The sequence below is a fragment of the Cavia porcellus genome, unplaced genomic scaffold (genome assembly GCF_034190915.1).
Source record: "Cavia porcellus strain 051 isolate PalLab524CR breed Dunkin Hartley unplaced genomic scaffold, mCavPor4.1 scaffold_2, whole genome shotgun sequence".
NCBI classification, from domain to species: domain Eukaryota; kingdom Metazoa; phylum Chordata; class Mammalia; order Rodentia; family Caviidae; genus Cavia; species Cavia porcellus.
In genome coordinates, this window is record NW_026947485.1 from 110,681,079 (window position 1) to 110,707,285 (window position 26,207).

Below are 26,207 nucleotides of genomic sequence, written 5' to 3' on the forward strand. Positions count from 1 at the left end.
AGAATTTAAAACAAACCTGTGCTTTCTTTCTTGTTCCTGTTAAGATTTTTTTTCCCCCTAATTGCTTAAGTAATACATCAGATAGTTTAGTCCTTTTGATTGGCGTTTAGAGTATTTACAGGTTGGGGATTTATTTTGTTAGAAACATAACCATATTTTTAAAGTAGATTTTTATTTTAATGGTGATACTTTTTTTTTTAATGTAGTCAAGAGTAGAAATGATTCATCTTTAGGACTTTCAAGTAATTTAGGTATAGTGATACCTAGTGGATAGAGGTTTGCCTTCTAATCTTTCTAATTATGAAGAATCACAGGGATCCCTCGTAGAACGTTTGGTCCTTGTATTTCCAAGAATGCTAAAATGAATTTTAATCTCAGAGATCTTTTAGCTAGACATTATTACTTCTGTTTAGGGTTCATATTTGTCACCCATCACATGTATTAAATAAAAAGCTTATCTATATTAAGCTTTTTCTTTCTTCTTTTTTTGGTGCTGGAATCGAACTCACAACCTCACACTTGCCAGGCAGGTGTTTACACCACTAAGCTAAATCCCTAGCCCTAAACTTTTTATTTTTAAAAATTTGTGTTAATTTACTTGATAAATGTTCTCTGTTTTAAATTTTATTTTAAAGAAGGTAAAATTGAACACAACAAAACAGAACATAAGAAAACAATATAAGAAGCACAGATTTCAAAGCAAGATCACTGGAGATCTTTGCTATCTATCATATTGTCTCTTGTTTTCTTCCAAATAGTTGTCCATGTCTTCACATACAGTAAATTCATACAAAATAACATAGTATAAAACGGATCCGAACAGAATGATGAAGGCATATTAGGTCCTCAAGACCAGACAATAAGGAAGTCAACAATGGCTGTCATAATGTCTCTCATTTTCTTCAAAATAGCTGTCCAGGGGCTGGGGATTTAGCTCAGCGGCATAAGCGCCTGCCTTGCAAGCAGGCAGTCGTGGGTTCGATCCCTGGTACCGGTAAAAAGGAAAAAGACCAAAAAAAAAAAAAAAAAAAAAAAAATAGCTGTCCATACCTTCACATATGTTAAAATTAAACAAATCAAAAACAGACAAAATCACTCTGAACAAAGAATAATAGTATTGCTGGATTTCACATCATGACGCTACGGAATCAGCACTGGGTACTGTAGTGTCTCTTTCTTCAAAATAGTTGTTCATTTCATGCATTGTATAATCAGTTCTCATAGACTGCTTAGAAGTTCTACGCATGCAAGAGTCTACATATATATCTATCCTTCCTGAATTAGAAGGAAAAACAAAACAAGACAAAACAAAACAATTTCCTAGAAAAACATGAAATGAAAAAGTCATATAAAATCACAATAGAAGGTGATCTATAATGGTTACTGTGTTGTCTCTTGTTACATTCAATAGAATTGTCTATATCATCAGGCATAGTATAATTGAACTTAGCAGTACATAACAATATAAATAAAAATAAAACATTGGAGACATTGAAAGACTTCAAAAGCAGGTAATAGTCAAACCATGGTGGGTATCTTAGTGAATCTTGTCCTCTTCAGAGTAGTTATTTATATTCTCTGACTTGATACTATCAATCATAACAGATTCGAATAAAGTCAGTCAATACAAAACAGTGATCTAACAAACCACATTCAAATAAGATCAGTCATAATAAGAAAGTGTAAGTTATACAGGGCTTCAGAATGGTTACCGTAATATATCCTGCTATTTTTTGGGGATAGCTGTCTGAGCCCTCAAATCTAGTACAAGTAGACAAACTGGAACATTGAGAATAATATGGATTTTAAATCCTGATACACTATTAACAATGTCCTTTGCCTTCCTTTTTTAGACAGTTGTTCCCCTTTCACTTTCACAGGGTGCATTGTACATTTTGGGTCCCACTAACTCCTTTAGATTTTAGGTTAGGGGTACAACCCACTATTAAGTGATTCTGAACCTTTTTACCCCTGGTTTGATCTCAAATTGTATTCCTTTACCTACTGAAGCCTCAAGGTTTTCCTTCATTATAGCTGAGTAGTTCTCCACTGCATAAAAGTATCAGTCTTTCTATCCTACCTGCACGTGCTGGACGAGCTGCTCCTGTTTCTCTCTGGTTCCCTGTCATGTAGAGCATTGTGTTCTCATATTTGACTTACAGTCCATAAACCCTCTTTCAGGTTGAGTATATTTCCTATACAGAGCATCTTAAGGTCCCCATCTCCTGATCTACTCTTCCTGTGTTTCTTTTTGTTAGTGTATAAAATTATTTTTTATAGAGAAGTTTTTCATTTAGTAAGATAAAAGTAATCTTTGAAAATAAATATTTGTAAAATTATTTCATGGTAAAACAAGTATAAAGATACAATACATAAAAGGAGAGGACAATATACTGAACTCACATATATGTATCATTCAGACTCACCTATTATAAATAGAAATTTTAATTTCTGGACATACTGGATTTTTTTTCTTGTGTTTTTCCTGTTTTGCAATCCAGTGGACTAATTTGCATTTTTTTTATGCAGATGATGTTATGCCAGCTACTTACTGTGAAATTGACTTAGATAAAGAAAAGAGAGATGCATTTGTGTATGCTATCAAAAATCACTACTGGTACCAGATGTACATAGATGACTTACCTATATGGGGTAAGTATTACATGTAACATAACAGGTTTAAGACTGCTTGCATAATGAGCAACATTCATGTAATGACTCTGTTAAGGTGATTGTACGTTGGGTTATGGCAGTATATTTTCACTGTTCTCTTTAGAACAATTTAATACTGATTTTATCATTCCTTGGTACTTGAAGGATTTTTGCTATTGCCAAACTTTACATAAACTTCTTGTATTTTAATACAATTTGTATAGAGTATAAGTTTTCAGATTCAAGGACTTAAAAGGTGCTTGGAATAATCTGAAGTACCTTTTGCTTCTATTTCTCTCATACTTTATATTAACTTGTTCTCTTAAAGGTACTACATCAGTAGAATTTTAAAGATAATTCTGTTTTGTGTCACGTGGTACTGTGGTGGTTTTTAGATACGATAATTTTTCAAATGGGTTGTTTTACTGTTACTTTCAGAAACTTTCAATATTTAAAAAATTTTTGTTGTAGCTCTTGCTTATCCATACCATTTCCTTAACATATAATCGCTGGTGTTGGGCTTGACTAAATTATTTAAAACACAGATTTAGTCAACTATATAGTCAAAATATTTGATCACATTTTTCTCTTCATAATCCCACCTCCCCTTCATGTTTCTGGCACCCACTCTTACATATACTATAATTCATGTTTCTTCTAGTTCTTATAAATTGTTACCAGACCATTAATGCTCATTAGAAGCAAACTGAATGCCTGAACATAACAGATCAGAGTTTAATATTGTACTCTGTTGAAATTTATAAGATAGCTCATCTCAGCAGATAATTGTATGCATCATTATTGCTGTGTTGTGCGTTAATTAAATATATAGTAAGCATTGCGTACGGTGATTGTAATTAGTGTTTTGATAACCCAGAGATTTTTGTGATCAGTTCTGGGAAGAAGCAGAAAAAGGTACTGAATATATACTGAAGATTCAGGAGGCTCTAGTTCAGCACAATCCAGTAAGGACAATTCTTCATTTATGGTAGGAGAGCAGTTTCTCCCCTGTTTTTTTTTTATCACTTATGAGTATTTTGTTTAGATTTTTAAGATTTTCTTTTCTTTTTGTTCTTCTTGTTACTACAGTGGATCTCTTTAGCAACAGTGAGAACTGTTCTTTTTTGTCTTAATGTATTATTTAGCCCTAGAATTTCAGGGTCTGCAGTGTTTGGGAAGATATTCATATCTTAGAGTAGCTGAACCATGGAGAATCCTTACCAAAAAAATTTCAATTTGACTTTTTTGGGGGGTAAAATTTTCAGAATCTTGTGTGATAATTGTTGCAGTGGAGGTGGTAATAATGATAAAGCATGAACGCTGAGAATCAAAATGCTGAGATTTCATTATTTTTTTCACCATAGTGTGTCTGGTATGCCCATGGTGTTCATTAAGTAGTGATCACATCAGTATAAAGAATTTAATAAGTTTTTAGCTTTTGGGATGTTTTCAATGCTACATGGTATTATCTTCTATGAAGTATTTTTTTTTTTCTCTAGGTATTGTTGGTGAAGCAGATGAAAATGGGGAAGATTACTATCTTTGGACCTATAAAAAACTTGAAATAGGTTTTAATGGAAATCGAATTGTTGATGTTAACCTAACAAGTGAAGGAAAGGTGAAGCTGGTTCCGAATACGAAAATACAGATGTCTTATTCAGTAAGTATTAAAATAAAGTATGCAGGAAGAAGTGTTTGTGATTGATTATGTTCTGTAGCTTTAGTAAGTGGAAATGTAGAGTTGGCAGTGGTGGCACATGCATGTAATCCTAGCACTATGGAGGCTGAGGCAGGAAATTACTGTGAGTTTAACACCAGACTTGGCTACATAGTGAGTTCAAGACCCACCTGAACTATATAGTGTGAGGGTTTGTCTCAAAAAAATAAAACAAACAAACAAAAAGAAGTAAATCGAACAAACAAAAAGAAATTAAATATAACAACACTGTATTAAAACTATATTTTCTCAGTATAAGCCTCTAGAAGCAGAGAGAAGATGTGCTTCAAGTCTATAGTATTAGTTACAAGTAATGCATTTGTAGGATGAACTATTTGATCTAGCAGCATGTACCCTTATACCTGGGCAGGTCAACTAACAAAACCATATGTTTTCAGTTTTACATTTTTTAGATCACAATACTTAATACGGTTTTTGTTGTTTTGTTTTACTGTTGCACATAGAAATGGTACTGTATTGAAAGTTTCTAGAATGGTATAATTTACCATGTTTTGCCTTGTTTTTTGGGAAGATGTACTTTTGCAGAGTAAGAGCTTATCAGGGTTCTGTAGCAACTACCAAATTAATGACATTGTGTTAGGCTTAAAAGTGGTAGGAAGAAAAAGAAATCCATTGTGGGTACCCTCTTTGCCAGTTACTATCCTGGAAGCTAAGATGAGTGATCACTTATAGCCAATTTTTGAATTTTTAAAGCTTTATGTGTGTATATCTAGTACAAATGATATTTGCATAATATTTGCATAAATTTAGAAATATGACTGAGGAATAAAACTAATGTACTCTGAAGATAAAGGAGTACAAATATTTATTTTATTTTATTTTTTTGTCTTTTTCCTTTTTATCGGTACCGGGGATTGAACTCACGACTGCCTGCTTACAAGGCAGGAGCTTATGCCACTGAGCTAAATCCCCAGCCCTAAATATTTATTTTAATTGGTTTAAACACTTGTGATGTGAATGTGTTAATTCATTTCTTCATACAGCTGTCAGGTCAGGATATGTAAGACAAAAGTAATGATAGTTCTTGAAAACTAAAATGATCCTACTAAGGAACATTGTGAGTTTTGTTAATACATAAAGAAGAAATTTGGTTTTGTCGTACCTGTTTAAGCTTGTTAAACTGTCTGGCTTTCTACCATTTCTCTACATAATTTTAATTCTACATGTATAAAGTTAAATTTTACACAGACTTGTCATCAGATTATTAATTTGTTTACTAGCCTTGATTTTCAAATGAAAAATTTTTTTCAGGTAAAATGGAAAAAGTCAGATGTAAAATTTGAAGATCGATTTGACAAATATCTTGATCCATCCTTTTTTCAACACAGGGTAGGTATATTTTAAAGCATTGTGTGTGTATGCAAATCAATTTTGCAAACACTGAGCATCTCTTTTATGTAAGGCACTCAAGGATGTGGATTTCAAGATTCACTTAATTGCAATTTCAGTTGTGAGCTTTGAGTCTATAAGGGTGGTAAAAGAGTTTTAGAGGAACAGTCAGGCTCCCTTCATTGTGCTATGTTTTAAACCAGTTAAGAGATATGCAAAGAAGAATATACTATATGGGAAACCAAAATACCACTTTAATTGCTAATGAAACTAATATTTGAGAATGTAGTTTATATCCATGGTCAAAAAAGCCTCTTGCTACTGAAATTTAGAATTAGAGTCAGCATTGTCAGTGCTAGATTATTAGATTATTATAGACTTCCTGACATGGTCACCTGCTCTTGTAAAATTTATGATATGAAGAAACAGCAGGATGTACCCAACTTCTTATAATGGAATGAATGAGAGATTGGAGTGAGGTAAGAAGTTTTGCTAGTAGAAATTTTTCCATATAGAAAGGAACATCAACCTAGGCATAGTGGTGCATACCTATACTTCCAGCACTGAGGCCTTGGGAAGAATGCTGTGAATTCAGGGCCTACCTGGTCTACACAGTGAGGTCAAGGCTATCCTGTACTACATAGTGAGATCCTGTCTCGAAAACCCAAATCCAAAACAAAGCAACCTGGGCATGGTGGTGCACACTTTAATCTCATCACTGAGGAGGCTGAGGCAGGAGGATCACCATGAGTTCAAGGCCAGCCTGGACTTCCTGTCTCACAAAAAAAAAAAAAAACAAAAAGAAAAGGAACTTCAAGACTGGAAAGAAATATCTTTCACATCCCTAATCCTTCAGCAATAGATAAAAGCTACATCTTAGCTCCAAAGACTGGTTGGTGGCATTGGTGCCAGTTGGGTAGAAGTAGTTTTGGGTCATCAGGGCAAATATAGGCCTTATTTTGGTGGTTCTTTTTTTTAAGGATAGAGTTTAAAAGACCACAAGATATAAGGTGATGTATTCATTTTTCTAAATATATCCCTGAATTGCCTTTTCTTTTGATACCATCTGTAAAAAAAGAGCTGGAAATTTGAAGTTTAGTAATTGCTTAATTATGCCAGTGCTTCTAGGTTCCACCAAACCTATCACTGCTTCTAATCTTCCTTAGAGTCCTAGGATTAAAAAAAAAAAAAAGAAAGAAAGAAAGAAAAAGAAAAAACAGTTAAGGTACATGGGATTTAACTCTCATTGAAGGGTTAGCCTATTTCTGTTGTAGTTGCACTTTTCTCCCCCATCTCTCTTCTCCTACATGCCATCAGTGCTCTTCAGGTATGATTAGTCTTGGTCCACAGTATAAGAATCCAGTTACAGATATGGGCATAGATTACTTTAAAGTTTAGGTACTGTTTGAAAATATGAAGGCTTTCAATAGGCACTCCCTATTGGAACTTTATATCTGTCTTGTTCTAATCCCATTGTGTATTGAGGACTTAGAGGAAACGTTGCCTTCTAGCATTTTTACTGCAGAGGAGTGTACTGTATTTATTTTTCAGCATTAATTAATTGAGCATGTGTGGGGTGCCATGTAGTGTCATAGGAAATGGGTCACATGAGAAAGTGCAGGGCAAAGATCTGTATCTTCTTGGAGCTTATTTTCTATTTTCATAACTAACATAGATGGTGGTTCTAATGATTGGACAAGAAAAGGAGAGCAGTAGAGCATGCTTCTCATAGGCATGATGAGTTGCTCTTTTAAATGTGATTGTCAGGAGAAGCCTCTGGGAGGGACTTGTGAGCAGAAGCTTGAAAGAGTTGAGGAGAATAGGGAATAAGGATATCTGAAGGAAAGGGTATTCTAGGCAGAGGCAATTTACCATTGCCTTTAAAAGAGAGAAAGAACGCACATATATTTGAAGGGTAGGGGGAAGATAAAGTCAGCTGGTAGGAATCGGCTCATCCACTGTAAAGACTTTGGATTTTACTCTTGAAGGCAAAGCAGTTGGGGGGAATTGTGTGTTTTCAGCAGTTGGACGCCAAGGAAATGGTTCCTGGGATTAGTAATAAGAGTTTAGGGAGAAAGGGGGAACCTGGCTAAAAATTCTGAAGGAAAAAATATAAGAATGTGTGATGGTTTAGAAGCCAAAAAAACAAAGTATATTTTGGAGACTGGAGAAATTAGTTCTGAATTGTAGGTGTAGATGAAGTAAGAGGTGTTAGCCACCATTCTTTTACTACAACAAAATAATTGAAGACAGTCACCTTCCAGAGAGAAGATGTTTTAGTCCATGAGTAGTTGGCCATCCTGCTTGAAGTCTGTGGTGAGATGACACAGCATGGTGGGAAACGTGTGGCAGAGCAGAGCTGTTCACATTTTGGGTGGAATTGAGAGAGAGAGAGGGAAAGGGACACATCCTTCCTTGTTCCTTTTGAGAAGAGCCTCACCATTGCCTTTGAGGCAGTACCCTGCAGTGATGAGAAACCTCCCGTAGCCTTATTTCTCAAGTTTCTATGACCTCCACACACAGTTTTGCCAAGTGGGGCTCTGAGCCTTCAACGTATGAGCATTCCTAATGCAAACTATAGCATGATGATGCATACTGAAAAGCCACTATTGGACTAATTTGGAGCTATTGACGAACCTGACTCAGTGGGTAAAAATCTGAATGGAACCTACTATAAGAATAGGGGAGAGAAATTGGTGATAGTAAGTATAGGTGTTACTAAGTTGCCCAGGGTGAGTGCCCTGACTTGTGATCCTCCTGCCTCAGCCTCCTAAAGTCCTGAGATTATAGGAATGGACCACCATGTGAATATAATCTTGTAAGAACAAAGAAATTGTGGAGGGGCCAGTAGAGCATATGGATTCAGGAGATTTCCTTCAAGATAAAAGAGAAACACATAAGTCCATGGGGTTAGTGGAGAGTGTAAAACTGTCAAGGCAGGTGAAAAAGAGAGTTGATGCAGTGTTTTTCTGAAGTGCGTGGGAGGAGTGGGACCTACTGTGTGAGTGAGGGTTGGTTTCTAACTCGCTGACTAGAAGCGTAGACAGGAATGTAAGCCAAATCCAGCTGTTGCCTTGCTGCTCACTGACCTGGTCAGATGTCTCAGATCTTCAGTTTCTGCTTCCTTAACAGTGCAGCAAGGACTCAAGCACCTTGCAGAGTTGTAGGACGGTTTCTCTTGGGTCATGGTCAAAAGACATCTGGCTTGAGGGTTGGCACGCAGCAGTACTGAGGGTAAGACAGTAGTGTCAGCACAGTGTGCCCCTCTGGTTCCTTGCAAACTGGGTGACAAACGGAGAATATGGCTCTATCTTAGTAACACTAGAGGGAGCTGGCGTGCAGCAGTTAAGGTCAGTAACCCTTAAGTGATACCAGGATTTTTTATTATTTTTAAGAAATGTTTTTCTTGGTACAAAAATTCCAAAATCATACCATATTTCATAATTTTTAGAATAAAGGAATGTTATAAATATTAGTCCATTGATATTGGATTCTAATAGATTTTGGTTTAAAATTTATATCTTAGATTAGAAGAAAGTTTTATAAATGTTGACAGTTTTAAAATTTAAATTTATTTTTAACTAAAACATAAGCATAAAAATCAGACATATTTATTAGGTACTATGTGATGATATACACGTATACATTGTGTTATGTAGAGTTTGAATCAAGGTAAGTATCTCTCTTCAAATATTTATTTCTTTATGATATAAACCTTCAAAATCCTTTAGTCTAGCTTTTAGAAATATAGTACATTATTGTTATGTGTAGTCACCCTATTGTGTACAAGCACTTCTTACTCTCAGACTGTAATTTGTACCCATTGACCAATTTTTTCTGTCTCTTTCTGCTCCTGTTTCCCTCCCCCTCTGATAACTGCTGTTGTACTCTCAGTTTCTAGATCAACCGTTTTTAGATTCCACATCTAAATGAGATCATGCAGTGTTTTGTGTGTGTGTGTGTGTGTGTGTGTGTGTGCAGTTCTGGAGATTGAACCTACGGCCTTTGCACTATTAGCTGCATGCACACACACACCCTTTCCCCATTTTTTATGTTGGCTTTGGTGTTTTGTTTTGTTTTCTGACAGGGTCTTGCTATGGTATGTAGTTCAGGCTGGCCTTGAACTTACTGTGTAGCCCAGACTAGCCTTGAACTTGTAATTCTCCTGCTTCAGCCTCCCGAGTGCTGGGATTACAGGCATGCAATCCTATGCCTGGCCCAGTTTTTAGTTTTTATTTTGAGACAGGGTTTCACCAGGTTGTCCAACCCAGGCTCAAACTTGTAAACCTTCTGCCTCAGCTTTTCAGAGTGCTGAGATTACACAGTATGCCCCCCACCATCCGCAGCTGTAATACTTACCTTTTTTGCTTGACACTTAACATAATAATCTCCATTTCTGTCCATGTTACAAAGTTGAGCATTTTAGATGTATCTTTCTTATTACTAAATATAACTGTATATATTTGATAAGTTGGCTAAAAGAAGGTATGAGTCATATTTCTCTCTCTTTTTTTAATTTTTTGTGGGTTAATTTCTTAAATGGGAACAAAATGAAATCTTTCGAAAAGTCTGTCATCATAGACTGCTTTTTAAATCTTAGGTGACACCATTACTATAAATTTATTTATATCTTTTTGGGGCAGACATTTCAAAATATAATCCATTATTTTCTGTATGATTTCAGTAGGTATTCAATGAAAATATAGTTAAATAAGGAAAGGCATGATCTTGTGAAGAGGTAAAAGTAACTGTCTCATTTTCAGGAAGAGCCATAGAGTTGTGACCTCTCCTTGAAGTCTCAGGGCAGGTAGCAGAGCCAAGACTACCCTTCACCTTCGTGCACTTCCTCTGCACATTAGACCTGGTTAGGTAAAATCTGCCGTAATTGTGTAGGACAGTAAACTGTGTATTATGTTCTATAGACTGACTTGTAGAAGTTTAGAGCAGGAAAATTTTCATGAAGAACTGGAACATGTAGATGGGAGGTTTTAGGGAAGTAAGGGGACTGCTTAAATTGGAATTTGAAGAATTGGTACAATTTATGCAGGGGGATAGAAGTAGCTCCTATTTGAAAAAAAATATGAAAAAACCCAAGGAAATAGAAGTTAGCTGTGTTTATGGGTCACTGAACTGGAATAGTGGGCCTGTTTAGGAGATAAATAATAATGGAAGGAGAGGTTGATTAGAGATGAGTTGGTCATGTTATGTGGAATATAGACTGCTGAGGAAATAATTTAACTTTGATGTGGAAGAAATAGAGTATGTTACTCTTTTGTCTTGTTTTGTAGTGGGGATCGAACTCTCAACCTCATGCTTGCCAGGCAGGGGCTTATGCCACTGAGCTAAATCCCTGACTGAGTATATTACTCTTAATAGAGGAGTGATACATGAACATAATTATTTCAGAAAAGCTAATACCTTTAGCAGAAGTTAGAGAATCAGAAGTGAGTGCTATATGTGAAGGATGATTACAAATTTACTATAACAATTCAGGCAGTCTGAATTTTAAATTCCAGAAAGGTATTCAAGTGTAAATTACTGTAGTTAGCAAAAGTCTGAAACATGAGCAAGGGGCAGAGATTTGGGGCAAGGAATGGAAAGTGTCAATTGTTACAGTGCTCGTTACAAGTTCTGAGAGTCCAAGAAGTCACAGCAGAGTATTACGAGGCTGGAACTTTTGGAGAAGTTCAAAATAGGTGGTAGGAAAGGCATAGAAGATGTAAGAGGGGAGGTAGAATGGACAGTGTCAGGATAGGGCAGTGTGACAGAGAGATCAAGGAAAGGAAAGAGGTAATTGACTGCTGAATCTGTTAAGTTCATTGTAGTCATTTTAGAGAAATTTGAGGAAGACAACATTGACATACACTGTATTTTGGAGGAAGTAGAGGGTGGAATGAAAAATGTAATTATATGAAAAGTATTGACACTGGAAGGGAGATGAGGCTGAAGATCAGAAGAACAAGACAAAGGGCCATATGCTTTGAAAGAGGATAATAATAGTAACACTAACTTTCAGATTCTATTTTAATGATTTTAGATATGCGTGACACTATACTTCATGGTTATTATCCCATTTAAACTTTATAACAACTCCAGGTGGTAGATACTATTCTGGGTGAGGACCTTTGGAGATTGTTAATGCTGGAGAAAAGTAAAGGTTTAGAGGTACGAAATAAGAGGAGGAAAACATCTCAAAGTGAATGAAATGTAGAGCCTAAAGTAGTAATGATGAACTTTTTAGTTTAGTTTTTTTTTTTTTGTACTGGAAATAGAACTCAGTGACCTCCTACTTGCCAGGCAGGTGCTTCCACTGCTGAACTCTATCCCCAGCCCCAATGTAACCTTTTAGAGACCAAGTGCCGAAACTACAACCCAAAACACACTTATTTGTCACATGGTTGCCAACACTGCATTTAGGTGTGAATCATCTGATGCTGGGGCAAGTTGGCTTAAGGCCCAACAGAGAAGGCTCTGTGTATCTGCTGTGGCAGGTGTGCCCTAGGCACACCTGCAAGAAAGACTGACTTCAAAAGGAAATTGCTTCTAGGAGACTGACATGAAGAATGAAAGTTTAGAAAGATACGTGAACAACCAAGTACAGTGGCCTACAACCACTTAGAAAGCTGAGGCAGGAGGATCACTGTGTGTTTGGGGCTAGCCTGAACTACATAGTGAGACTCTATGTCAAAAACAACAAAACTGCTTGAATAAAGGTCTTGTCCTGCTGGGTGGTAGAAGACAGGAGAGAGAATGCTGATGGGGCCTGGAAGAGAGTAGAGAAATTTCAGAGGTATCCTTAAGGATCTTTTGGAAATGTTAAGTAATGGAATAATGGGCAGTGCCACAGACCAGATTCAAGTTGGAGGCACTGAGTTCTGATATGGACACAGAGACACAGTAGTATTTTCTGATTATGGACCAAAGTCTGGATATACTGTTGGGACTTAAAGTGTGGATGGGACCAAACCCAGGAGCCTTCTGAATGTTGGAAAACTAAGGGATATTTCCGTTTTGTGTACCAGGGGCAACTTTGGAGAGAACCGAATAAGGGTAAAAGGACAGAGAGGATGAATTACTGGAAGCAAGTGAAGTACATTATTCAGTGAGGTAGCCCAAGTCTGTGGCAGCCAAATGCAATTGCTTAGTTGTGATTTAAGATTTTCAGATTGTTGCTCAGTTCGGGGTAGAAAAGTAACATTTATCTATTGTTTTTACTGTTGCTACTGTTCCATACCTGGTGCAGTACTGTGCTTTTTATGTTTTTATACCTTATAAATCACTTAAAATTCCTCCATTCTTCAGATGAGAAAACTGTGACTACATAGCTAGGCAGAGTGTGTTAAAATAACCAGGCCTGTTTGCTCCATGCCCCATCTTATTTCTGTGTAATGCTGAGTTGCACATGCCATTTGGCCAAATGGTACTCTGTCAGTACAGTAAATTTGATTGTGAACTTCAGTGTGAATAATAGCATGTTTTCAGTATGTGGAAGCATACCATAAAGAAAACCAATTTTTTGCCATAGTGAACACTTACCTCCGACATGCTTTAGGTTTGGATTTTTATGTAGATTTTAAGTCTTTTTATTTCCATAAACATCTAGTTTATGATCATGAAACCTATAATCTTCGTGACTATTTCATTTTATTTTTCTGTTGGTTTAGATTCATTGGTTTTCAATTTTCAACTCTTTCATGATGGTGATCTTCTTAGTGGGCTTAGTTTCAATGATTTTAATGAGAACTTTAAGAAAAGATTATGCCCGGTATAGTAAAGAAGAAGAAATGGATGACATGGTGAGTAAATATTTTATGTTATACTTATAGGAACAGTTCATCTTGCTGTTATTTCAAACATTGAAATGTTCATAATTTATCTGAAGTTCTGAGGCCAGATGAGGTTTTCAAAATTTAGAATGTTGAGGTTTTAATAAGATAAAAATCTCTCAGTGGTGTTCGGGAACATTGCTCACTAGTGAGTTATATGAATATTTTTCAGTAAGACCCTATAAACACTATTAAGTAGATAAACACTATAAATAATGTCCCTTTTTGGGAGGTGGTACTGGAGATCAAACCAAAGGCCCTTACGCTGAGCTACATCTCAGGCCTTTTTCATTTATTTCGAGCCCCAGGGTCTTGACTTAACTCACTAAATTGCCCAGATTGGATTTGAACATGTGATCCTCCTGCCTGACTAAGCCTCCCAGAATGCTGGGATTACAGATGTAGGCCATCCAGCCGTGAATAACCTCTCGTGCAGGCTGTTTTGCATCAGATAATGATACATCAAATTTATGAAATAATCTTGATTTTCAGAATTACAGCTAGAAGGTTGTAGACCTGTATCAGTATCTTTCTAGTGCTGTTAAATATTGCATAAAGTTCAGGGAGTGGATGGAAAGATTTACTTTTTAGCTCAGTTCAGAGAAGAGATTTGTTTTCTAAATTATTTTAAGTTATAGAACAAAATAGGTTCTATAGAATATTAATGGCTATTCTATGTAGGACTACTTTATCTGTAATGAAGTTTGGGAGCTACTTAAATTTTAATGTGTTAAAAATGTATTATCGCATACCAGAGGGTAGGTAAGATATTTGTTCTTCCTTAAAACGTACCTGACCAGGACTTTTTCCACCTTACTACCTCTAAAAGAAAAAAACAGATATCCTTGAGTGACTGCTATTTCTTATGAAAAATTGATTTCTTTTTAAAAACCACTGTAGAGCCAGGTTTGGTGGTGTACTCCTATAATCTCAGAACTTGGGAAGGAGAGACAGTAAGATTGCTGCGAGTTTAAACCAGCCGGCACTACATAGCAAGACCCAGTCTCAAAAACCACACCACATCACTCCACACCAATACTATAGAAAGCTACAGTTATGAATAGGGCCTTAAAATAATTGTAGGAGTTAGCTTCATAGTAGTTACTCAGGATACAGGATAGAGGCATGAAATATTAGCACATTCTGTTCTCAGTGAAGAGAAACTAGCTATGTAACTATCTTGTGTGTACACACACACACACACACACACATACACACACACTTTTTTCTCTCCCTGCCACCTTTTTTTTTTTTGGAGACACAGTCTTATTATGTTGTTTAGGTTGGCCTCTAACTCACTATGTAGCCCAATATCTCTTCCCAGTATTTTTAACTTCTTTAAAAAGCTGTAAATTTGGAGAGAGGGAATATAAAACTGTATTTTAAAAAAAAAATCTGTTGACTGTTTTAATTCAATTTAAATGATTTTCATTTCTCTGTACATTCATATTGGTAAATAGGATAGAGACCTAGGAGATGAATATGGATGGAAGCAGGTGCATGGAGATGTATTTAGACCATCAAGTCACCCATTGATATTTTCCTCTCTCATTGGCTCTGGATGTCAGATATTTGCTGTGTCTCTTATTGTCATTATTGTTGCAATGATAGAAGACTTATATACAGAGTAAGTGCTTATACTTTATTACTTTTTTGTTATTGAATAGTTTTAATCATTGAAACCTTTTGAATTAATCACAAGTATTTGTTTCTGTTACATTAGAAATTAAATACTATAAATATTACTATAGACAAATAATGAATAATAACCTTAAGCTATATTTTTTGTACATTCTAAATCTTCCTAGCATTACTAAACATTTTGATTGGTTACAAAGTTTATGTTCTGTTAGAAAGTTAAGCAGAGGTTAGGTACAGGATTATACAGTCAGTAAATTAGTACTTAACAGTCTTGTCCAAATCTAGGAGACTCTGCAGAATAGAAGGTTCTAACTAATGGTAAAAAGAGTGATGGAAAGGTCATACAAGGTTAGAAAGTAATTGAATGAATACTTAAGTACAAAAGTCATAAATCAGTATCCTAAGTTTACATGGTTTTTGGTGCTGTTTTTTTTCTTTTTCCTAACAAAATTATTTATTTGAAATTTTGGTTTGAGGTCTTTGAATTTAAAAAAGTTGTATATTCCCAAAAGTAGTCCTGTCACTTTATGCTCAGAGAGCTACAACATATATTATCTGGTACATGGGGGCAGTGGTTCTGATTCAGTTATGATGCCCTCTGTCAGAATGACACTATTCTCTAGTTGTGTTTCATACCTCTAGTTTAGTTCATAATATATTTGTACCCACTGTTTCAGGGACAAGCAATAATTCATGTAGGAAGAATAACTCTTGTAGTATGTTAAATATTTTGCTGTATACAAAATTGCTTTTTCCTCTCTTAGGTAGATTTCTTGGGAGTAAGGATTAGGTTTTAACTTACCTTTTAATTTTAAAAGTACTGTACTTACTTAAAGAGCCTTGCCTGTGGGAGGAACTTAATCAGTGCTTGTTGAACTGAAGTGAATATGTATTAACAACAAAGTTGTTTCTTTGTAGTTTCTGTTATGTTTCTTTAATATATGTTACCTTTGCAATTCACTTACCACAGAAGCTTTAAAATAATTGACCAAAACTCAAAATTTCAGAGTTAGAGTGAGTTCATATTTTAGGGAATAATATATTTCAGATAAACAGAATGCTAAATTTAAGAAAAATATTTCAAATCTGCCAACAAGTTGTATTTTACATTAAATATTGATTTAAATTCATCACTTATGAGTTGATACTATACTATTTATCTTTGAAATTAATCTAATGTAATAGAGGAGAATTTTTTTTTAATTGTTGGTTTTGGTATGTTTTCATCTTTTTAGGAGAGGATCAATGCTCAGTACAGCCATATTTGTCTATGCTGCTACATCACCAGTGAATGGTTATTTTGGAGGAAGTCTATATGCTAGACAAGGAGGTAATTTAGGAGTAATTACTATGTATTTTAAATTATAGAAGTTAATATTTTTAAAGAGGTAACTGAAATTTAAAATGGAGTACAGCTATTATAAAATCCTTTGCTGTCTCAGTTTACTTATATCCACCAATCTACTGTTTTTCTATCTTGTTATAGAATCCTTGCATTTTACTTCCTAAAGTTATGAATAATCAACAGATCATCTCCATTGTGAAATTAGACTTGAGGAACATGTATGAGATGTATTTGTTTGAATTACAGTGCTTTTGAGTTAGCAGATTCCTAGATGTGCTCTATGCAAGGACTCCACATAGAGCCTAGCAGCATTACAGGCAAATACAGAAACATGCTGAATGGTATATGATAAAACTTCTGATCAGTGAAAGGAGAGTAAGAAGGAGAACTGTTTCTGTTCTCTTAAATATTTATCAAAGGAACCTTTACATGAATTTCTGTCGTTCTGTGTTATAATCTCTTGCTGAGAGTACTTTATCTTAAATACCTTCTTGTTCCTTTACTGTTTGATCTGGAAATGGTGATAATATGTAGATAATATGTAGATAATATGTAGATAATACTGTGATGACATTCAGGGATCTTAAAGTTCTTTTGTTTTCCCTGTAATAATCTGGGGTCAGAAAAATACTGAAAATAGCATATTTGCATATTTTAGCTTATGAGTAGTTGTTGAAAGGTTTTAAAATTATATTCCCAAGATAGACACTTCCAAAATGTGATTTTTCACTGCCTATCTTAAGCAATATTGGTATTACTAGGCTAGAGAGACTGATGGATTATGTCATAGTATACGATCCTTTATAATTCACTCAGGATGTCCTATTTGCTGTTTTCAGCAGTCCTACTAGACTTAGTAGTCAATACCTTCTATTTAGCTAGTTCTATGAATTGCTTATGGATTTCTGACTATTTGAGTTAGATATTCAGTCTCTAAATTCTACCTCCAGATATGGGAAACAAGTCCAGGCATATAGGGCTTCATCTAAGGAGATAAGGATACATTAGGTAATTAGTGCTTTGAATTTGACCAGAAAACTAGTTAGGCCAAAAGTGACTTCCAAAAAAAGTCTCTGTAGCACAAATTTATTTAAAATAGGAAATGTATTCATACTTGAACATAAATTTACTTTTAGCTCAATTGCAAATTAAGAATATCCAACCCACTTTCTTTTTCTGTATTCTTGAAAACTGGGAGTTCAAGCTTAGGTGTAGGATTGTCAAATTTCCCCAAGTATAAAGATTGTATTCTGGGGGCTGGGGATTTAGCTCAGTGGCATATGCGCCTGCCTTGCAAGCAGGCAGTCGTGAGTTCGATCCCTGGTACCAATGAAAAAGGAAGGAAAAAAAAAAAAGATTGTATTCTGATTGATAGATCACTGCGAAAGTCTGATCATGTCCTAATAATTTGTCTGAATAGTCCTGGAAAATCAGTACAAACCAAAGATGTAAAGAGCGATCCAGGGAATGAAAAATTTTAATGTTAGAATTTGAACTGTGGTAGAAGTCAAGGTCTCACTGCTGTAAGCCCAACTTTTAAGTGTGTGGGGAACTGGATATTCCAATGCTGGATACTAGAATTGAAAGGGTTAGAACTTTATTTAGAGGAAAGCAAAAGTTTGGGTACTATGATAGAAGTTTTTCCTGTAGAATTTTCTATTTGGGCCCTATTACTTATGATTGTGGGATTGAATTTTAATAATCTAATTTTAAATATTTGCATTCTGTTCCTAAGCTATGTGAAGATGTTTTTTCCAGCAGCAGTGCACTTGCTTGTATACTCTGCTATATTAGATATATTAGTTTAGATATGAATGTGATTTTAAAATTTTTACAATACAGTTAAATATGTCGTCCTTTGGTTAGTTGAATAATAGATGCTTTAAGAATTTGACTATGTAGAGGTACAAACAATTCTTTACAGTTCTGATTCCTGAGAGTCATCTTACACATTCTCTGTTGTTTTTTCTTTCAAACACAGAAATGCTTCTAAATACATAGTTATTTTTGAAATCACCTCACCCAAAGATTAAAAACAAAACAAAACAAAAAAATTTTAAGCAGTATAATCCTTTTTCACATGTAAGCTTACACGAAATTCCAGCATGTAAAACTGTCAAAAGCAGACTTGTTATGGTTGAGCAGACCAAGGAGACCTGAGATTTTTATCACTTGACCTCAGGGGCATGTCAAAGGTTTTAGAACTCTAGGTAATAGTTTGAAAACTCTGATACGGCCAGTTGATAGCCCAGAGAGAGTGGCATTTCAAAATTCACTGCAGTTGAATTGCAGAATCAGGACGAAAATATTTTACGACAGGTTATTGTTTTTTTGCAGTAATCTACCTCAAAAGCTATTTCCATTTCAGATATTCGAAAAGCTGGACAGGTCTTTATTAGCTATTGGTTTGGAATAGTTTCAGAAATTATACTTTATGTTCTTTGTGTTAAAATTTAAAATAAATTATATGATAGATACTTATATTTTAAACATCAAAACATCTTTGTCTGGCTTTGGTTTTATACTTTTCCTTCTCTTTCAGGAAGGAGATGGATAAAGCAAATGTTTATTGGAGCATTTCTTATTCCAGCCATGGTATGCGGCACTGCCTTCTTCATCAATTTTATAGCCATTTACTACCATGCTTCAAGAGCTATACCTTTTGGAACAATGGTAAGTTGCTTCAATCTTGCTTATAAACTGAATCTGTGTAAACATTCTAATATGAGGCCTACTCTCTCCAGAGTACTCCTCTAATTGGGTGTTTTGATGGTTTCAGCAAATGCTTAATCAGTCCTGGAAAGTTAGGTGAGGAAAAAACTGTTATTGACCTCCATAAGGTTAGTTACATTTAAACCTATAATTGCTCCCCCTTGCTGATTCTGTAAGTCAGGAAAGTGAGAAATTGACCTTAAGTGTGACAAAATAAAGTACTATAGCTTTGAAAATGGTGAACTAAATTTTACAGAAAGAATAGTGACATACCAAGAAACATGAGTTTTTAAGGTGTTAGGTGAGTAGAGTAGTAGGAAGTAAAAGTTGTATAACACATTTTCAAATTAACATGCAGTTTTTAGAATTCCATTCAGCATTTATGCTAATTAATAATATTGCTATAGATACTAAAATCCTTTTATATATTTTAGTTGTAATCATAGGCTTTGAAATGTTTTGGATTGTTGAAATACATGAAAATTAGAATAAGATGTAATGGTATACTACATACTCTTCTAATTCTTCCTGCTGTTTTTTGCTAGAAACAGAATTTTAGACCCAGAATAGACTTCAGTCTTAATGTATCCTTGTGTACATATGTATGTACATATATGCAGATTGCATGGTGGTTATTACTAGTAAGAGGCAAATTAAAGTTATATAGGTAGCTTAGAACTGCAATCATATCTTCTTGTGAATTTTTGTTATCTAGAAGTTATCACATGGTTTCACAGAAATTCCACAGAAATTTGGTTGTTTTATACAGTCTACATTTTTTCCAAGGCATATTTTTTCCCCCAAGATATTTTGAATATACATTTCTACTAAATCATTAATACTGTTCAGTTAGTAGGAGTTGGGAATATTTTGAAACTTGCTTCAAAAATGAATTTCTTTTTAAGCCAAAGGAAATGATAATGATTAGGAAAGGGTAAAGTAATTAATTGCATTTGGATTGGAAAAAAAATGCTTTAATATAATCATAGTGACTTACGCTTTTGATTTCTTCTCTAGACACGAGAAAAATAAAGATTTTCTCCACTTTTGACACGGAGTTCAGTTACAATATTGCTAGCGTTACAGGACTAGTCTGAAATAAGATTAAAAGTGAATAGACTACTGGACATGGTGGCACACACCTGTTGTCCCAGCACTGAGGAGTCTGACGTAGGGAGTTACCATGTAGGTCTCATCTGGATTACATAGTGTGTTCAAGCATAGCAAAAAGTGGATGAGATTTGTCTTTGGATTCTAACTTCTTTGCTCAGACATACACAATTATATATTAGATCATTAAACTTAGAAAGGTCACTAAATCCATGTCACATTAAACATTCAATAATAAAAGATAACCACTGATGGAGTTTGGCAATGATATTCGGAACTAGTATCTAGTGTCCTATGTTCAATACATGATGGTGCCTAGATTCAGGACCACTTAGATAGGCAAGAGAGCATTTAGATAAAAAGTGAATCAGACTGTCCAAAGGTATATAAGTCTCTGCTGAAGTTGGAGTGTTCTAGCAGAGATAACTAGAGAATGAGAGAAACAACACTTGAAATTAAAGTAGTTTTGGGAAAGTAAGAAGGACCTTTTCTTTTGCAGATTTGCCCAATGGTGATTTAGGTATTAGTGCTCTGAGGGTTTGGTCCTATGAGAGTCACTTGGGGATGAGAATGGATTTGCCAGAATGTTCTGAGAAAGAATTTTCAGCATGAAGTCTTTTGTAAGCTGTAAATCTTAGATCCTTCATATGATGTAAGCTTTCAAAGGACAAAGAACCAAGTTGAGTTTTATAGTTCACACAGTCAGGGTAGCATGACAACTAAACACTTTTCTACTCAAAACAATACTCAGCATGTAATCATAAATTTTTTACTTAAATTTCTTTATGATTTTGCCTTTTAATGAGTAGAAATTAATAAAGGAAAACTAATAAAGGTGGTCTATTTATCACCTTAAAATCTGTTTTAGCATAGGATGGAAATTTGTCCAGAATCATAAACATGCCATAGGCTTAAAAATCGTATTTCACAGATACTGAGGGAAATGCTGTCTCATGATCCAAGTTTTGAGCTATAACTGGGAAAATGATTTAAGAATAAGAGATTCTCAAAAATGAAATTCATGATGTGTGTTCAGAACCTAACTACAGTGAAAAATGGGTACTAAGATTAATGGATAGGTACTACTTTGTGGTAAAGATTACAAAGCAATATATCTCATGGGTGATCAGAATAATACAGAATTCTCAAGCATGAAGGAATAATAAAGATCAAAATAGTATTTGGAAAACCCATTATCTAAGCTGACAAATGTTACAGCAAACAAGATAATTTTGTAATGATTTTCTTTAGTAAAGGCTCATCACGTAGGCTCAGCAAGATAGCAATGAAAGAACAATGGGTTCATCTTATTCTTCCTCTTTGGGTTTTTCTTCAAATAAAATAACCTTTGTTTGAAAGTAAGAGCAAAAATTCTCTTGATAAGAAGGAAATGAAATCTAAGCTAGGTCAGGCAGTTGTTAATTGTCAGAGAGGAGTCAGCTACTTTAGGTGCACGTGGCTTTGAACATATAAGTAACCATTTAGAGATAAAGAGCTCATTGATAATGTTGGGGTGTCTCTGTAAGGCAGAGAAGTGTTACCAAATTGGACACAGGTAAACGTACCATTTTGGGAGGAAGCAAAAGTAAGTGGATTCTGCTTTTCAAAATGTAATGAAGTTGATGTTGACAAAGTAAGATTTTATAATGGGTTATTAAAATTTATTTATAAAATACAAATAATTGCCATTGGAAGCCAATAGGGATTAAAGCAAAAATGCTCGATTAACTTTATTCTTTTCAGTAGGTGTTAGTAGAAAAACAAAGAATATAAAAGTGTCTGTCTTACTGGTCAAGATAGGAAAAAGTGGCCAAAATACCAGTTATAGAATATTGGGGTATTTCTGGGGGTTTTTTTGTTTTTTTTTTTAGTGATACTGGGGAACGAACCCATGGCCTCATGCTTGCCAGGCAGTTGCTGTGCCACTGAGCTGTATTCCCTGCCCAATATTGGGGTATTAACCATAGTATATCATACACTATCCTTTAGCAGAATATGATATATATTCTTGACTCTGACCTACTAAAGGATTATTAATAACTTGGATAAAGATTTAGTGATCTGCTGAGTAAGTTGAAAGAGAAGTTGAGACCAGGGAGGAAACTGGTAACATGGAATGCTGAAAACAACATCTAAAAATACCCTAGCTGACTGAAACGATGTGCCAGATGTTGGAAGATGAATTATAATAAATAATCATATTTGTAACATATTTTGTATTTTGCAGAGCGTTTTTGTACTCATTATTGCACTTGTCTAGTTTTCAAAAGAACTCAGAGGTAGCGCTAGATATATGGGTTATACCTGTCTTACAGGACAAAAAAAAACCAAAAGACTTCTAGACAGTGATCACCTCAAAATCATGTTTTCTTTGTTGTTGTGGTTGTGAAGATGGGTTCTTTTCCTTCGTTGGGGACTTTTGGTAAAGTCTACATTTTTTTCTGTTTTTCCCTTTTATAAAAGGAATCCTATTTTAATTATGAGAGCAGTCGGCAGCCCCTGGACAGTGATTTTTTTCCTTTTCTTTTTGGATGTTTTTGTAGCTATTTTGAGCTACATGTTAACATGATAAATTGCATATATAAAGTATACCATTTGTTGAGTTTTAACACTGCACACATTTATGAAACTATCATGCACAGTGAGGGAAAGGAAGAAATTTTCTATCACCTTTGTAATTTATCCCTTTCTTCTCCTTCCCCCATCCCCTATTAGCCTGCTCTCTCTTACTAGCTTAGCTTGCATTACCTGGTACAGTAGTGGCAAACCTATGGCACATGTGTTATTTGTTTTACTTTTAGAACAAAAAATGTATGAGTTTGTTTTGTAAACTAAGAACCTCAATATTCAGATTTAATTGCAGTGTTGGGACTTTGCAATAAATAAGTGGGGTTTTGGTTGCAATTTGCATCTAAAAAGTGTGCCATCTAAAAGATGTGCCATCATTAACTAGAACTTCATTTAAATGGGTGTTTCGTCTTTTTCATTCAAAAATTATTTCCAGAGGTGTTACTGTTATGTTCATTACATGTGCATATTATATTAATTTTTCCATTTACCCAGTAATACACAATTAGATTTTTTTATGGTTTTCACTACTTACAAATCAAGACATGTTTCCATGTCTCTTAGATAAATTATTAGGAATGTAGTGGTGGAGTCATATGCAGTTTAACCTTTCAATAAATCTGCCTACCTTTTCCAAAGTAGTTTTGTGACTTTTCATTTCCACCAGTGTTTTATGAGAGTTTTGGTTGTTCTGCATCAATGCCAGCATTTAATATAGTCAGTCTTTTTTTTAATTAAAGCCATTCTAGTGAGTGTGTAGTGTTGGCTCATGGTTTTCATTTCCTCAGTTACTAATCAGTTTGTTTTAGATCTTTTGGTTTGTATATTTGCTGTCAGTGGACTGTTTAAATCTCTCACCCATTTTTTTGATAGTTTATCTTCTCAATCAGTGGAGTTTTTAATATATATATATATATATATATATATATATATAGTAAATACAAGTCTTTAATCTTATAATTATTTTGCAAGTATATTTTGTGGTTTGTGATTTAATTTTATTAAGTTTCTTTTGAAGGGCAAATATACTAAAGTTGGAAGGCCATTTGATGTATGTCCTCTTTTCTAGCTTGTGCTTTTTCTGTCGTAGTTAAGAAGTCCTGCCAAAGCAGAGATCACCAAATTTTCCTTGTGTGCAGTCTTCTACAAGTTTTGTAGTTTCTTGCTTGTGCATTTAGGTCTGTGATCCATTTTTTGTTAATTTAATAAATTAATTTATGAATTAAGAGTTAAAAGTTTTATTTTCCTTATGACTGTAACATTTAGCACATTTATTAGAAAGATTATTCTTTATCAGTTGAGTTGCCTTAGCACTTTTAGCACCAATTACTGGTTAATTATATATAGATTCACTTCTGGGTTTTCTGTGGTGGTTCACTGGTCACATTGTTTTATTTTTATGCCAGTGCTGTTTTGATTATCATTGCTCTATAAATCTTGAAATCAGTTCTTTTTCAATGTCATTTTGCTTTTAAAAAAAAAAAGGCTTTTTTGTATTCCTTGCATATCTATATAAAGTTCAGAATTAGCCTATCGATTTCTACAAGAAACCAGCTGGAATTTTGATTTGGATTGTCAAATCTATACCTCAAGTTAGGAAGAATTGTCATCTTAATATTGAGTCTTGCTTTGTGAATGCAGTACTATATGTTTCAACCTCCTTAGCTATCTTTGTTTTAAGCAGCATCTTGTAAATGTTAGTCTTAAGATTTCAGTGTTTTATTTCTTCTGTTGAATTTATCCCCAAGTGTTTTATGTTTTTTATGATGTTTATAAATAGTATCTTAAATTTCAGAATCTGATAAAATATTGCCAGCATATAAAAATAGTTTTTGAATATTAGTTTTATATTTTTGTAACCTTGCTGAGTTCACTTAGTCTTAGTTGCTTTATTTTAGTTTTTTACATAATCAAAATTCCTGTGAAGAAAAGTTTTCCTTTTGCTAACCAATATCCTGTCTTACTCCCTCCTCTGCCCTTCTTTCCCTATCCTTTTGTTTTCCCTTTCCCTTTTCCTTTCCATCAGTCTTTTATAAGTAGCAGTGATGGGAGCAGACCAGTTTGGGGAAGAAGTGTTTGGTCTTGCTCTTTAAAGTAAGATGTTAGCTGTAGGTTTTTTTTTTGGTTAAAAAACCTTTATCAAGTTGATAAAGTTTCCTTCCATTTGTAGTTTGCTGAGAATTTTTGTTGGGAATGGAAGTTGGATTTTTCTGAAGTTGGGTTTTTTTTTTTTTTGGCCTCTGTCTGTCTGTCTGTCTCTTTCTCTTTTTCTTTTTGTTTTTTTGAGCTAGAGTTTCACTATGCAGTTCTGCCTGGCTTTGAGCTCACTTTATAATCCAGACTGACCTCGAACTGGCAACACGAGTACACCACCACACCCAGCCCTCTCTCTCTTTTGAGATAGGGTCTCATTATATAGTTCAGGCTCACTATGTAGTCCTGTGACATCACACCTGACATTTTTGGCATCTCTTGAAATAGTGATGAATAGCACTGATTATTTTCTAATTTTAAAACAATCTTACATTCCTTTGATAAACCTCTATTTGTCATGATATAGTGTCTGTTTTATATATAATTAGATTCTTCTTGATAAAATTTGTTATATTTTTCATCTATATTCATGAGAAATATTGCTCTAGTTTTCTTATATGTGTTTTTTCTGTTAAGACTGACTTTGTAGAGCAGATTTTTCACTTCAGATCTAGTGTTTATCAAGACACTGAATGCTCAGTTATATATTACCATGATGAAAATCTCTGGATATGATAGATGGCTTTTTGGTGGTAATGAGTTTGAGTTGGTGATGTCCTGGTTATTAGTGGATCTAGAGATTGAAATGCTTGAATAAAGGCTAAATTTATATAGAGACCTAGAGTCATACAATTTATGAGTTAGCAAAGGAGTGGTAGAAGTCATGTAATGTGAACAGGTGTTGAGGAAATACTTAAATATATTGGCTGACAAAAATGATGTTTTTTGAGAATCATCTTACCCACAAGCAGTTAAAGTATCACCTTTAGATAAAATATTCTTCTTTAGCAACCCAAAGTCATACATCTTAGGCTGTCATTTTCTTTTCCAAGCCATTCACACCACAGATTCCTAAAAGACCAGTCTGGAAGAAAACAAAAATAAGTGATAGCTGTACTTTTGGTTTTAGACTGCAATTGAGAAGAATTGACTGGCTGATAGATCTGTGGGGTATATGCAGTATTGGTTTCTAACTCATTAGTTTTGTAAATGGGGCAACCCTCCACGTGGAATAAGTCTTTCCTCTCCTCAC

At 34.6% G+C, this 26,207-nt stretch overlaps 1 protein-coding gene across 3 annotated transcripts in view; it reads left to right on the forward strand.

Moving 5' to 3' along the window:
• Tm9sf3 (transmembrane 9 superfamily member 3) overlaps positions 1-26,207 on the forward strand; it is a 65,971-nt gene that overhangs the window by 18,081 nt on the left and 21,683 nt on the right. For all 3 annotated transcript variants that reach the window (XM_023561620.2, XM_063245135.1, XM_013143481.3), the window contains exons 3-9: positions 2,530-2,652; positions 4,152-4,312; positions 5,642-5,719; positions 13,384-13,515; positions 15,006-15,172; positions 16,422-16,516; positions 19,074-19,204. In XM_023561620.2, coding sequence (XP_023417388.2) covers positions 2,530-2,652; positions 4,152-4,312; positions 5,642-5,719; positions 13,384-13,515; positions 15,006-15,172; positions 16,422-16,516; positions 19,074-19,204 — 887 coding nt within the window. The remainder of the gene's footprint in view (positions 1-2,529; positions 2,653-4,151; positions 4,313-5,641; positions 5,720-13,383; positions 13,516-15,005; positions 15,173-16,421; positions 16,517-19,073; positions 19,205-26,207) is intronic.